This window comes from Chaetodon auriga, chromosome 1 (assembly GCF_051107435.1).
Source record: "Chaetodon auriga isolate fChaAug3 chromosome 1, fChaAug3.hap1, whole genome shotgun sequence".
In the NCBI taxonomy this organism is placed as follows: domain Eukaryota; kingdom Metazoa; phylum Chordata; class Actinopteri; order Chaetodontiformes; family Chaetodontidae; genus Chaetodon; species Chaetodon auriga.
Window position 1 is genome coordinate 12,241,262 of NC_135074.1, and position 16,379 is coordinate 12,257,640.

At 42.0% G+C, this 16,379-nt stretch overlaps 1 protein-coding gene across 2 annotated transcripts in view; it reads right to left on the reverse strand.

Annotated features, from left to right (window-relative positions):
* The window catches only part of unc13c (unc-13 homolog C (C. elegans)), a 105,530-nt gene that overhangs the window by 76,382 nt on the left and 12,769 nt on the right, over positions 1-16,379 (reverse strand). For both annotated transcript variants that reach the window (XM_076755826.1, XM_076755915.1), the window contains exons 3-6: positions 9,070-9,092; positions 8,343-8,389; positions 7,182-7,260; positions 3,690-3,743 (exon numbers count right to left, since the gene is read on the reverse strand). In XM_076755826.1, coding sequence (XP_076611941.1) covers positions 3,690-3,743; positions 7,182-7,260; positions 8,343-8,389; positions 9,070-9,092 — 203 coding nt within the window. The remainder of the gene's footprint in view (positions 1-3,689; positions 3,744-7,181; positions 7,261-8,342; positions 8,390-9,069; positions 9,093-16,379) is intronic.

The window sequence follows — 16,379 nt, forward strand, 5'->3', positions numbered from 1 at the left end:
CAACTTTGTGTTTAAATTGCTTTTCAGAAATGTGGAATATGCCGTCAGATGAAAACTAACAAAATAGGAACACTTGTGCACCTGCTGTGGGACCACAACAGCTCCATATCATAGTGTAAAGTTTTAGTTTAAGTCTAAAAGTTTAATAGAAATAGCTTTGGTGGACTTAATTCAAATTGATCTGCAGGCTGAGTTGGATGAAATTTAGTGTACACTTGTGCGTAACAATAATGCCAGCAATTATTTAAGTTGGCTAAACTGCAGCTATCATTCATCAGGACTGCAGCGCTCTTCAGCTTCTATTATTAAAGAAAGGGATCTAACCGATTGCATCAGTCCAAGAGACAACTTTTAGGGGGGTTTGTCCCTTTTCTGATTACCTTATCATCAATGGAGAGGTCAGCTGTATGAGAGTAAATCACCCTTACATCTCATTAAGCTTAAATTAACAGCATCCTTAGCCCACATGCTTTGTTCACATTGAGTGGTTTACTGACTAAAGCTCCTCCAGACAAAATACTATGTCTACAAGAGGTCTGCCTGGACTGATTGCTGTGCAACAGAAGCCTCTTCAAATTGAATGCTTTAGTGCAGCAGCCCTGCCATCCACAAGGGCTGGAAAACGGGCCGGGACTTGCCAGTTCTTGAAGGCAGGATCAATGAATGCTGTAAATAAGGTTTTTAAAAGTGAGCATTATCCAGATTGAGAGAGAGAGAGAGCAAGGGAGAGAGCAAAGTGACAGAGAAAGAGAAGGAGATGTATGGTGGTTACAGTAAATAAATCTTCAAGTGGTACTTGTACTCCATTCTGCCTCACCCTTCTGAACAGTAGCTCTGCGCTTTACCATGAAGGCTACAGCACTGCTCCCTCAAACACACATACAAAGACACCCACACATCCTTTTGCACAGATGATTAAATGACACCAGATGACAGGACAACAAGGCTGTCTAACATCGTGAAACTCCGCTGGTGCAACAGAGAGACTTGCTGAACCCTGGAGGACCTTTAATGAAGGCTGACAGTGAGATTTCCCTTTTAATCTTAGAACGATGAGACGAAGCAGATGTCTGAGATTTATCCACAACTTACACACGAGCCAGACCGCACCCGCAAGCCCGCTCCTCACCAAATTTAATACTGAACCATCTAATACTGACACCGCCTGCAGGAGATGAGTGTGCCAAAATTTGTCTGAGCGTGGGAAATCTCAGAGACCTCTAAGTCTCTGTTTTTCTCAGTGAATTGACTTGGCTCTTTTGAGCTTCTTTTTTCCAGCCAACTATATGTTCTGAATGGTTCTGAGCACGTTTAGTCTCGGCATTTCTTTGACCATCGCAGTATTTTACTTTTCATTTTTAAACTTCCCTCCCTCTCTGTCTCTCTCTGCCTCATCACTCCCAGTCCTGACACTACATGTCACACTGTGAAGAAGATGTGGGAAGAGTGCTGCATGTGTGAGCCTCATGTGTTACACCGGGAGGTAACCCTGGTGATTTTGTGCAAGACACTGCTAGAACTGATTGACAGCCCGAGCCTCTGCCCGAGAGCAACATGACAGAGAAGAATCTAATCTCTCCACCTCCTCCTCTCACCCCTCCTTTCCAATTTCACCACCTATTGTCCTTGTCAACTACTTCACTGACACCACCATCTTCCTCATCCTGGTCGAGCCTTCTCCGCCTCTCATCTTTTGCTTTAACCACTGCACCATCTTAACCCTAACAGGGAACTGTGAACCACATGACCCTGGCGAAGTGTTGATATTTTGCTGCGAACAACCTGCCTGATGATATCTGAACTGACTTAGAGCAGCGCATCACATCTCATTTCCAGATACTCCTTGACCCATGTCAGATCGTGGCTCTCTTCTTCCTTTGTCCCCGTCTTTGTCTAAGCAGGTAAGTTTAAGTTGACAGTCACTGTTAAAAGGCTCTTGCGCTCAGATCACAGGCGGCTCAGAACATCGAGCAGACACACGGGCCGTTAGCTGGCCCACGCATAATGTTCCTTTCTGCTCTAAAAAGCAGATGCATGGGAAACATGACGCAGAAAGAGCATGTCATCGAGAGAGAGAGACTTCCATACGTCAGCAGTGACACAGTAAGGCATTTTAATCCAATTAAAATGTATTAAATTGAAAAAGAAAAGAAAGTGGAAGAGGTGGGGCAAAAATGAGACAAGGAGAGGATGGAAGGAGGGAGCACTCGAAATAGATTCAAAGATCTCTCGAGGGAGTTGAGGGCCGATTGTTCAACATGGCTGCCTGATCAGTGACATTAGGGCCATGGGGTCATGATGGCAAGTCACTGTTGGCTCTCATCTCGTTCCCTCCTCACTTCCCTCCTTTCCTCACCCTTCCCTTCCGTTCCTCTTCCTTTCTCCCTCTCTTCCCCTAACTGATCTCCACTCTTAACCAGCATATGGTCGTTTACTGAGTGCTCTCGCAGTCCTCACAGGAAAGCACTCTCCTGGACTTAATGCAGCAGATAAAACTCTGACATCTGTTTGTCCTACTTACCAAGACCGCACAATCTGCAGCTTTGCTGCCCTCGACCACCAATTATTAAAGCCTTCCTTGTTTGCTCTGAAACCAAATATTGGACATCTATTCCTTAAGTTCAACTCCTTACTTTCTGCTGTGGTGCAATATCGAAATTTACCCAGAAATCAGTTCGCTTTGTACACTAATTAACACATCTATCACGACATGTCTCCCTCATCTGGGACATAAGTTGTTCATCCCTAAAGCTCCTTTAATCAAGCCCATAGCTATTAGTAAGCAATCAAGACCATGTCACTTGAGGGCAACTGTGCATGTGGACTATGAGGAACAAGTCAAGTGTGTGAAATAGATAAGTGGTACAGTCGTGTACACAAATCAGTGTGCATAAATTGAGGGCCACGTCTCCACAATCTGTTTGAAAAGATTAATATTTGTGCATAATGTGCAGAGCACATATGAATCCAGCGGTCTTACAGTCTTTGGCAGGCCCTTGTTACACATCAGCAGATATGACAGTGTCTGCTTGTTTGTCTTGCTGAGAAACTGCTTTCCCCTGCTGTTTGCCTCCTATAACGCCGTCTTCCCTCAGGGAGGGAAGAATTGCAATCAATTAATGCAGAGAGAGCTTTGGAGGTCAACACAGAAGTGTCTCATACCAATCGACTGAGCCATTCTGCCCTTTCTCTACAGCTCTGTCTTCCTTGATGCACAGCGCTTGTTATTATTAATCGTGGAACATTGTCTAAATGAAATGATGGGGCCATCTCTTAATTTCTGAACTCAGCCAAATGATCTGACAGAAGGAGCACAGCAGAAAGAGTGAGTAGGTGGCCACAGAGTCTATTTTAATAAACTGCACTATAGACAGAGACAGGCAGACAGACAGATGATGGCATGCTGTATGCACATCTTAAGGAATAAGGCCAGTAACTGATGCAACCCATCTCATTTTCATTTTGGAACCCTGTATTCCTGGCAACGTGATCCCGGGCCTTGAAGTACAATGGCTGCAGCAAACAGAGCAGCTATTAAAGTCTGTCAGCACCCTGTTCTCCAAACGCTGCCCTAAAAAATAACGAGAACACGGGTCGGGCATCTCATGTCCCTGCAGAACCCCACTAAGACTCCACAATAAACAGACAATGATTTTCAGCGCGGGCATTGCAGGCATGTTAGTACTCACCAGGTCCTCGTTATTCAGAGTGGAGCGGTTCACCAGAGCGAACGAGATGCCTGCCTTTCGAGCAGTGAGGGTCTGAGAGAGGAAGAGCAAAAGAAAGATGATGGAAACGGATAAATCCACTGACCCAATTGAACCATTTGAACCATTTTCAGAACAGCCCTGAGTACAAATGAATCACACGTATAATATCATTGGCATGGAGAAATTAGCTGAAGAACAGTTAATCAGTACATCAAACAAGACTTTTGAAGGTTCTGTAATGGATGCAACTGAAGACAAAGCACTCATCTGTCGCTGTTAACTTGTGCACAAACACAGAGAGTAAGCTTACCAAAGCCTGTGATTTCCAGGAGGCCATGAATAGAGAGTGAAAGAAATAAAATAACTGAATTAGACAAGGAGTGGGAGGGTGAATGCTGAAAGCACAAACAGCAGAGGAAATGTATTTATTATCCATAGTGAGCGCATAGGTGCCTCAACTGCCATGCAGGACTGCCTGTTAGGGCACAGAGCTCTAGAAAGATTCAACTATTCATCAAGAGAGATTATACAGCCGTTGCATGATTCTTTATCCACTCATGCATTGGAAGTTACTAAACTGCAGTCATGCTTGGCATTTATATTCAGTTCTCTGTTGGATGAAGCTTTGATCATATTTTCTGCTGTCTGCTCTGCACATTAGTTTTACACAAACACAAGACGCACACACTCACGTATGGGTGAAGCCAGCTGTACTGCACAACACCGTACTTGCGCGCCCCCCCACACACACACACACGCGCGCACTTGAAGAACACACACGCATCCGCTCAGACATTCACAAACTTACTCGAACGTTATTAAACAGGACACGCCCACATAAGGCACTCTCACAAATACAAACAGGTAACACACACGCACAGACGCGCACATATACACACATGTAAATTAGCTGTTATAGTGATATCCATTGAGTTTGGGTGACCAGAGATTGATACACATTTATCCCATACTGGAGGAAGTTACGTAACAGAGGAATGCAGACATGGACAGCTGACAATATTGGATCAGTCTTTACCACGACCCTCTCGTCTGTGCAGCCCAGCTATGGTAAAGATCCATGGAAGCCATGGAGAATGTAGGAGGGAACGTGACCTCTACATGAACTGTGAGTGTTGATGTAAGTTTATCAACATGCACCAGCACTGCTGAGGATGCTACGGGCAATACAAAATGACCCTGCATGTCCAGATGTTATCTATTCAGCTGCAGTATAGCGTTCAATGCTTTGTGAATTGATTTTCCACTTTCATTTTTCTGTGTTTATGTTTTTGCATCCCGCCACAATATGGGGGAACCCCGCTGTCCGTTCCAATCAAGCGCTGTTGCTGCCCTGAAGCAATCACACAGCAAATGGGGGGCATTGACAAAGGAGAGGCATGAAAAGGGGACCAATTAGTTTGCTGACTACTGACTTCATCCCAAGTGTAAAAGGCTTGCTCAGTGTCACTTTTACATGATTTAAAAGCCTCACACAGTTAAATCAGAAGTCAATGAAGTCTCTCGGATATATTTTTGGGTTGAGTTGTCAACATTTCAAGTTATGTACAATTTTTCGACACCTGCCGAGCAACGTATGAAAAAAAAAAAAAGAGGAAGTAAAACGGCCAAGCATCGGCGAGGCTGAAATCTGACAACTCACTGAAAAATATCACCCATAGCTGTTATGGGTCTATGTAGGAATGGCAAATATATACACGCAAAATCCAAAAAATGAAAATAAAAAATAAAAAACAACAACCCATACTTACCAAGACATTGTTGGTTATTAATTTCATGAGAGATATGGACAAATACAGCATCAACTCATGTTGTTCACTGTGATATAAACATTCATCAGCATCTATGTGTATGACAGCAAGCTACATAACCATATTATGTCACAAGAAACTCTAAATCTTTAAAGAGTAGAATGTCGAAGTATTAAACAGCTCGTTCGTAAGTAACTTAGTTTCAGAGTTCTAATATTATTTTCCATCCTTTTGACTAAAATACATGACAATGACAGACAAACATAGACAAGACAGACACACACTGTGAAGCACATAATGGACAAACAGTTATAAACAAACATGAATACTATTTGCATCTCGACAGCCTGTCGTCTTTCACAGAGGCTAACCATGTGGCACAGTGCTAAAGTGGACTGCACTGCAACAGGCCTCTCTGTGGGATATGTTATGACACATTATGCTGCAATAAAAACAAATGGGGGAGCATCACTGTTGATGCTATGTCTTAAACACCCTCTCTAGGCTAATTAATCAAGCCATAGAATTATGGCTAAGGTTACTTTTAACATTCCCAATAGGTAGCGCTCTACATTAAACAGCCAGAGTTTTAAGTGGTTGCTTTTATCACCAATCAGCTCCTCGCTGGCCTGTTTTTATCCCAACGAATGTTTATGTGATTCTTTAAAGCTAATTCATTTCGACACTACACTGCAAGTCTAGGGATGGGAATCGAGAACGGGTTCTAGTTGAGGGGTTCCAAACTGTCCTAGACATCGAAACTGCATATCCAGCAATTACTTTAATCGATGCTGGCTTATTTTTCTCACAGTTGCATATTGCAAAACAATGCATTCAAAGTCATGTGTCCACACTGCTGCAACTTGCAACAAGGAGTCATAGCAGAGTCCAAAATGTGGCTTCATTTCATGAAGAAAGATGGCAACAGTGTCAGTTCTAATGTCTGTAAAATGACCATTTCGAGTAATGGTGGAAACAGCAGTAATATGTTCAAACATCTTTCTACACAATATGGGCTTCAATTCTAGGAATGCCATGTATTTAATAGTGTCACTGCTTCTCAACCGAGCAGCACGTCCCTCACTGAGCGTTAATAGCCCATGTTACAAAAACATTAGCACCATGCAGGCGGGCAGCAGATTTTTTTTCTTTGTCTAAAACAGCCTAAATGAAAACAAATGCTGTACAAATAATCTCTCATTTCATCCATTTTAGATGACAACAGACTGTTGCTACAGCTAGCAGTGGTTAAACAGTGGGGCTTTTTCTACTCTGTGTCTACAGTAAGTTCTGACTCTGAGATAAGAAAACAGATGTGTTGATGCTGAAAATCTGTGTAGGCTTACTTTTTCCATGCAGAAAATTGATCAGGAATCAATAAGGGAATCGAGAAAGAGTTGGACCGAAGCAGGATCGATAATGCCACTGGTATCAATAAAATCTTATCGATTCCCATCCCTAAGCAAATCTACAGATTGTATATGAGGAGCATAAGTCCTGTGCTAGTGCTGGGATATTATGCAATGATAGGAAACAAACGCTGTCACTCTAAAGCTCCAGCACATTTTATCAGGTTCCCTGTAAAGTTATTATTGGATCCATACGCGCACAGAGCAGGATTCCACCACTGTGGTATAACGTGGGGTCACGCAGATACGTTTCACATAAATCACACATAACCTTGTTGCGGCAGATGACTCACCAGGTCTCGGACAAGAGGCACTGTCCTCTTGCGGCGTAAATCTGGCATGCTGTCAATACCATAAAGAATACTGCCAGCCCTGGAGAAGCAGACAGATTTAAGGTGTATTAATATCATAATAATGCCATGCTGGGGGAGACATTACTACAGTGAAAGGGGGGCCTTGATTTACGCTGCCGGCAAACACCATGGATCATGCCTCGTACCTAACCTGTCTCACCCCTTCCTCTTCACTTCGCATGATGCCGACCACCTACGCTGGAGCTCCGTGTAATCCCTCTGATCCTCAGCTGTTCCCATGGACTCCCTCTCTTCCATGTTATCTACATTTTTGCGGGGTATTGCTGCAGTGATGCCTATTATTGATACCCATCATACCGAGTGCTGGATTTATATTAAATACGATGAATACTGAATGTGATCTCACATCTCAAATATGAACACTTTCAGCTGAGTTTTTCTCAGCTGTCTCTACGGCACTTCAGTTCCAGTTCTCTTGCTCTCTCCATCCTCCAACTCCCTCGTGCACACTTCACGTCCCCCCTCGCTGCTTCCCCACCAGTCTTGTTCCTTTCCCGTGAGGCTCTCAGTGGCATCACCTCAACTGTCACTCAAAGCCTCTCTAATGACCTCAACATGACATCAAGGCTCCAATGCCTCCACACAGATAAAGCTCCTCAAGCTTTTCTGTCAGCCCTCTCATCGACATCAGTGGTGTGAGCCTAAAGATACACAACGTGACGAGCTGCCCTGGCCCTTGCCTCACCCGAGGGCCCCCGGCTCTCCCTGCCTTTCAGCACAGTGCATGCTGCAGATGGCTGCATACTCATGCTGGGGTAATGGAGGCTAAATGTGATTATGAGCTATTTTCCCATGACTTCATAGGATATAACAGTTGGCTTCATCTATCTTTCATGTAGACTTCCATCATTAATTGTAATTTCATACACATTCATTTACATGTTTACAAATGTGAAGGCATCACACATTTGTATAAGCATCTTGGGAGCATGATACCTTAATTGGGGCTGCATGCCAGAGAACCAGCATGTCTGTAATATTTCTACAGCAGGTGCCTCAGCATGGAGGTACAAAACAGCACAGCAGCTCAGATTTGTGTAATTGTGAACTGATCAGATAAGGAAGTGAGCCACTACTCACCCTCCTGACTGCAAGCCGAGCACTTTGGGATCCAAAAGACTCCGAGGCTGAGAAGAAGAGAAGAAACACACGATGTAAAACAAGAAAATACAAGGTACAGTAAGTGAATACAACTAAATACAAACAGAAGTACAAAGAAAACAAAAGAAATATACAGTATAACACAATGTACTTGGGAAAATACAGTACATTTGGAGGTCACCTGAGGATCAGATAAATGGTAGGAGAGGAGTACAGCACAGGGAGAAGGGAGGCAAGCACCACAGGCAAAAGACCAAATTATTCCACATCAATGTAATTTGTGGGCTCAAGACTGAGAGTTTTGCCGCTCTTGGTGCTTCAGGCCAGATTTGCCTATTGTGTAACCCTCCCTCCTCACTGACCAAAATGGTCAGTTTGAAACACAAATCATTTTCTGAAAAGAGAGGAATAAAAGGACAACCAGCACAAAGTGACAGTCAGATGGCCCAAAGGAACATGCTGCATTCTCTTTCTCTACAGATATCCCTTCAGTTCATCTACAGGGAAACAAACACACACACTCACAGGTGCACTCAGGTAGATGTAAAATTTCAAATCCAATTCAAATCAGACACAAACCTCACACACACCATCACACTGCATACCACAAAACACAAGGTGTATTTACAAAGATATACACAAACACATGCACATGCAAGGAAATCACACGTGTTCACGTGCTTGATGATAAACAATGACTTAAAACCTGTGTGTCCAAAGCACTGCTGTCTGAAAGGAGAAAATGACAGGAGGGGGGAGTGTTAGGACAGAGCAGCTCACTGGAAAATACACACACTTAGAACATTAATCTACTATTACTGCCTGATGACACAATTCTGTTTTGCCAAACAATTTATGCAGAAATGGAGACAGAGTCAACATGTGCCTCAGGGGCAATGGCTATGAACAAAGGAATACTGTATGAAGCAGAACCAACAGAAAATGCTTTGTTGTACAAGGTTCACAGGTTGAAGGTTGTCAAATCAACGATGCCTTTGATCGATAATATTGTGTGACTTAACGGTCATAGCTGTGGAGATATAGAACATTAGCTAAGCATAAGCAGTTGGTATCATATTCCCATTCTAGAGACAAACTGCAAGAGGGCAAGCCCTTTAAATAAGCAGCACTGCAGAGGTGTAATTACTGTGCTATTGATCCATGGGTGATAAATGGCAGCATAATCATGATCTAATGTGCTACAAACAGAAAACAGCTGTTCACTGGAGAAAGATCAAATTGCTGCTCTGATTAAAACGACACGATGCACCGTTTGTTGTAGACATGCAGTTACTGCGTCACTCATGCAGCGTAAGGCAATGATAAATTAGCTTCTTTCTTTAGTTTTGCCACTATTGATTCATTTTGTTTTGTCTCTTTACTTGAAAGTTGACACCAGTTAAAAAATCTCAACTTGAAAATATTAATTGATAACCATTAAAATATCAATTGAGAAGACATTACACAGTATTTGGTGGATGCTATTACCCAGAGTGCTTTCAAGTACCATTAGTGTTCACCACAAGTGCATATCTTTTCATGATGATGGTCCTCACGGAGGCACTGATAATTTAAAAACATTAAAAAAGCTTCTAGTCAACATGAAACCAATTAGACTGTATAAATTCTTGAAATGGATGATTTTTGTATAAATGGTATATTTTTGGTACAGCTGTGACACCATATTGCCTATGGATGAGGTGACAGCAAAAGCTGCACACACGCAGAGACACAGCACTCAAAGAGGGGCTAAGCTGCAAGTGGGTACCATGGACAGCGATCAGCTAAGCTACTTTCAGCACGGCTATACAAGATAGAGCCATCTCCTCTACCAGCAAGTCTGCAGCTGCACTAGATAAAGCCAGACCACTAAGATAGGCTATAGACCGCTGATATAAACCTCATTTCACAGGTGCCTTAAATCTGAGGAACAAAAATGTAATTGATTGCTAGGAAACCTCTGCGTGTGTGAGCTGTGGGCAAAAGCATTGCAGTATCAACAATAACAGTAAATCTTGCGTTTCAGTGCTGACACACATGGTCACACGCCGCACATAGATCAGAGCTCACTGGAGCAGAAAAGCCTGCACATGGCTGATAGTATAACCAGGACCCCTGCTCCAGCACACTAAGGAACAAGTGTTCTAATGAGGACTTTCAGGCACGCATATACACAAAGATGCACTAATGTCCATATACAGCATGAAAATAAAAACCTCTACATCACCACAAAAAGCATTTTAAAATCAAGAAGAATCAGTCATGAAAGATTTTCACAAGACCCTTGTTTTATCCGATTTTTGTTCAGTCATACTCACAGTCCAGCACTGTGAGGACATGGGAATATTTCCAAGGAGCTTGTGATAAACAGAGATAAGCAAGATAATAAAGAGGAGCAGGACCTGTCATAACTGACTACGGCTGCAGAAAAGTCGAGGTCGAGGCTGACACGACCACCAGTTTGTACAGTTGTGGTCTGGCTCGTTTGATCACAGTACCCACAAGACCCCAGCATGGAGCATAGACTGCAGACCTTAAACTGAACACATCCTGACTGAAAAAAAAAAAAGCTGCATCGACAAGCCAACTGCTGCACCAAAAGTGCGACCATGTCAACTTTGCTTGTCATTCTTAATATACAAGTCACACTACACATCGACTGAAGCTCATCAGAGCAGAAAAGTCTACTGGTGTCAACTCTTTATGCCAAGTTCCAAGTCTGACTGGAGAAAAGCAAGTTCAGTGATGACTAACTTAACAAGATAAACACAGTATACAGAGTCATAACAGTTCCAATCACACCAACAATAATGTCACACCATTAGCTAACTAGCAACTAACATTAGAACATGTTCACAGCTTTCATGATATAAATTATAAGTGCTCTACTCAAGAATGCAGGGCAGGATTTTGTAGTAAAAGGTACAAAAATTAATAGCAAAAAGCAGCTTTGCACTGGCTGGGTGTGATATCCTTTCAAACAGCTTAAAACGGCCCATATTTCCATTCAGTGCCAAGACAGGAATTAGTTTGACCTTCATGTAGTGCTGCAACAGTGCCATTCAACACTTCCACTTCTACCTAGAGACCAGGGTATGTGTCTGCTTCCAACAGTCAACACAGGTTTATTTTAGGACAAGGGCTCTCAAAGTGCAGGCCGCGGGCCAATGGCATCCCTCAGAAACATTTTGTGCGCCCCCCAAAACGAAAGACATGCATTATATTTTATCATCTGTGGTCCGTTACAATACTGTCAATGGCCAACATTTAATACAGTACTTACTGGTGGCATGGGTACTAGTGGTGCCTTGTGAAGAATTACATTCTGTCATCAGTGCTCTAGGCTAAAGTTTGTGATCTCAGTGGATAGTGAATGCAGTTAATGTGAAAGTGAGATGGAAAACCCACCATTGAAAAAATGGCGTATTTTTGAGGAGAAAAGGAGGTTTCAGGAAAAAAGGATCAACTCTATAAAAATGAACTCTATCAAATGATCCACCTCATCTGCAAACAGGTGCTCCAGATATGTAATGTTAAACAGCATTACGAGAACAAACACAAATCTTGCGCCAAGTTCATGAGTTTTCTTTTGCGGCCCTCAATCATATCCTGGTTCCTTAAATTGACACTCTCAAAACTTTGAGAACCTCTGTTCTGGGACAGTCTTTCCCTGACCTTAACCAGATTTGGTTGCCTAAACTGGACAAAAAGTACTTCCAGACAGGTTACTTCTAAATGTAATCAATTAAGTGATTTTGTAATAAATCACTTACTGAATATAATCATTACCAACAGATATTCTTCATGCCATATACTACATAAAAGCAAAGGTGTCATGAATAACATTTTTAATTTGGAAATTTCATTTATTCAATATTCTATAATTGAACTATGCTGGCCCAATCACGTGGTGTCCTACTATACATACATTATGCAAGAGGCATAGGGCCCCACAGATTATGCAGGGGCCTTGCCCTCATGTCAAAAGGATGAGGTGGAACTGTCATCCTGCTCAGGAAAAGAGGAAAGAAAGAGCATGAGAGTGAATTGTTGGACTAATTACTAGGCAGCAGAGACAAAGCTTTTATTATTTCTACATCTTGTAATTTCTACAATTTCTAATTTATGTTGTTGATGTTAATATGACTTATTTTAGATTCTATAGACAATATTCTGTTCAATAAATATTGTTCGTTTATACCTCATTCTGTTCTGTATAGGTCGAGTTATGCTTAGATCAACAGATGGAACAAACAGGTTTTAACAGAAGGAGGATTGTAGTGGGAGCAGTGGGAGCAAGTGTGACTGCATGGCAATGGCAAATGGTTTACATGGCTCATGGGTCAAATAGGAGGGCCCCTAAGCAGAATTTTGCTTAGGGGCCCAGGGAGGTCTGCTTAGCCGAGCACAGGGACAAAGATAGTTTTGATTGGTGAAATGGAAATAAAGTTGGTTTATGTTTATTTTCAGGTATGTGGTAACTATTAGAATATATGCGGTATTAATTACTGTTAGAGCCGTCCGTGGGGGGGGCCTGTATACACCCAGAACAAATTTTTTAAGGGGATCACAAAAATTGTGTACTGGAGGATGGTGTGCAACTGACTGTGGTGGGCCAGTTAGGGCAAAAAATGCCAGAGCCAAATTTTTTGTTGCAGTCCAACCCTGACTTGCAGAGAAGCCGCGGTGGTTCTCACATTCGTCCATGTCCAACCAAAACCCAGGTGATGCCGAGAGGACACCATGTACAGCCTGAATGAAGATACGGTAAATTTAAAAGGCAACTTTCAGCTAAAGTTACTGTCACCTCTCACCTGCTGCAGCTGACACGTTTCGGTCTAGTGCACAGCCATAAAAACGTATGTCCATCCTCAAGACTCCCACCCAACTCTCAGTAAGACGGGCCCACAAACAAGCCCACCATGTTCAATCCTGAAATGCTGCTGAGAAGCCCTTACAGCACTTCTTACTGAAACTAGTAGGTTAAGCACACTGCCAATGCACATGCCAGATCAGCCAGACTCTCTGGAAGACAGACAAAATTTACATGAGGCAAACTTTTCAAACTTTTTAATTTCTGTTTCTGTATTACATTATATTTTCTTGGTGTAATTCAACATGAACACATTTGCTTAAGACTGCTAAATAATGTATTTCCACTAAAATATTGCTTATTGTGATGTGGTGTTTGGTGAGTCCCCTGAACTACTAGAAACTATTTCTATTATATTTATGTATTCATAGGCCTGTACTTATTTGTCTATTTATTTTATTTTATTTATTTCTTATGCAATACATTTCACCGCATGCACCATTTACATTTATCTGTCATCTTACAACTATGTAATGCTGTGTATTCATTGCTTGCATTTCTTTTGTACAGCTTTATATGTACTACTACTAGATGACAGCAAAACCAGGATTTTTTTCCCTCTACAGATGGAGGTAATAGAAAAACATTTCACATTATCATATATTAGCCAATTTGAAAGCTGCTTCATTCATAATCTCACAAATTACTTACAGGATAACAGATTTATGATAAAACAGGAGGACCCATGGGAGAAGTGTGTAGTGAGAGGTTGCAGCCCTCCAGGCTTTGATGGAATGAAATTTGGTAGCTCAGAGTGAGATGTACACGTCCTGGGTGCCTGTGCCTGCAATTTATTCACTGCTTGTCCCTCTGATGACTCAAACAATACCACGAGATCAGACTGCTCCCTACTACAGGAGAGGACACATTAAGCACAGTATATGAGCAATACTAACACTCTTCAGCTCCTATTTTTCCAGCTATGACTAAATATTTGAGGCTGTGGTAGGCTTGTGTCAGAGGGTTAATTTAGTTCAGTTTCAGCTCAAAAATAGAATCCCTGTGGGCATGAACCAGGAGTAGAGCATTGGGGTAAAATGGGTTATCTTCCCTTCTCTAATCAGAAATACGCTTGTTTTGTTTTTGAAAGATTTAAATTGCACACATGAAGGCAAAACTATTGCCTGAATCCAAGTTATTATGAAATTATTCTAGTTCAAGTTTAGGGGGAAAAGGACAAGCATGAAATAATGAGGATGATTTGGCAGCACTGCAATTAGAGAGAGAGTACTGTATTTTAAGCGTCTAATCTGAAAGCCAGAGGTAATGCATTTAAAAACAAGAGCCATAGCTCCTCCAAGTTATATGAGTTAACTGTGGAGAAGAGGCTTTCCCTGTTTACAACACTCAGCTGAGACAGTGATATTGAATCAGTCAGTGCTTTGAATTAAATGATATCAACTAAAACAACAACAGAGACGCTTCATTCCCCGTATCTGAATTTTTCATATCCACACTTTCTCAGGAAATGGTGCACTAAGCATAAAGAGGGTCTACCTCCTTTGCTCCCCCAGGAGCAAGCAGCAAACTTCACTAGCAGCAGACCTCTATAAATATTCCAAGCAAGGCTGACCTGGTTACAGAATGCCCTTGGGAGTGTGAATTAGCATCTGAATACAGACGCTGCTGTAGCCAGCTGAAGACAGGCCTGGCAGGAGTGGCAGTGCTGCTGAGACTCCCTTCACAGCTCCAACACAGACCAGCGAGCACGCTTCAGAGCACGAGCATGATGAGCACATAACACTAGAGATGAAGGCATAAAGCTAATGGGTGGGGGGTGAGGTGGGGGGGGGGGGGGGGGGGGTTGTTACAGAGTATGCCTGTCTGTGCTTCATCTATGGCTACATCTCATTCAGTAGTAGAATGAATTTTACACAATGTCACAAACGCTGATTAAATATATATTGGATCTGTTTCTATCAATAGCAAAAGTGTTAAATGTCAGGTAGCTTGTGATAATGTAACATTCAAAAATTGTTTCAAACTGGGCAAACTGTCAGAGGTCTTTAATGTCAGGTACCATTGGCAGCACTTTGTGTCAAACAAACGCATGAGCATGAGAGTGTTTTGGATGACAATGGAAACAGCATGTCAATCATTTCATAGTTGGAAGTGTACAAACTTTTTTAGTGATGTTGCATTTTACTTGTAGGATTGTAAGAGTTGTTACTACATAAATATTATCCATAAAAATGCCCAACACTGGCTAGTACCAATATTTACATTGACCTCTTATCATCAGGATAAGGATTAGGATAAGTACACAAGACTAGTTAGTTGCTATATAATATATGGACCAAAAAACTGACTGCACACTAGATCAGTGTAAACAAACATTAGCCTCTGTCATGTCTAGAGTTACTCTAATCTCACATTCTGTCTCTTCATCTTGGCCTGTCTCACCCTGTCTTAGTATGTTTTTGCACTGTTGGCTGAAGTGAAAAGTAACAACGGCTATGACATCTGGACTCAGACCTCACTGTTCACAGAACCAGGAAACAGCAATACAGAAACACTTTCGAATGCTACAGACAAGGCCACTAACTGGTTTATAGAAAGATGAAGAAAGAGCCAAAAGCCACGGGACGGTGAAGACAACCAGTCACATATTTTCATTTGGAGTCATATGCCCGGAGTCTAGTGCACACCTAACCTTGCACATGCACGAATCAACAGTGGGAAATGAGTCAGTCAGTCAATGAGTCAGACAGTCAGACTGACTCTTAACTCTTCCCGCCTGTTCGACCAGAAAATGAGATGTATAAGAATCAAAATGGCCAATCATTGTTGATAAACACCAACAGCATTAAGTACAGAAATTCCAAAGATACAGTATGTTTGAGGGAGTTTAGATTTATGTCAACATTACACAAATTATCCAACAGAGAGCACTGACAAGTTTGTTTTTCAGCTGTAAAATGTCCCACTGAGTGTGCATTGCATTGGTCATAGTTCTTTCATAGGCATGCTTATTTATGCTGTGTGTCATGTTAAAAAAACAAACAAGCATAGGCGCATGAAGTGTACCAGATTCTTAAATTAATATTGGTATTAGTCTCCAAAATCCATCATTGATTGGCCTTTAATTTAAATTGGAATTACTGGTGCTTTCCCTCTGCCTGTAGTCTCACTGTATTGACGTG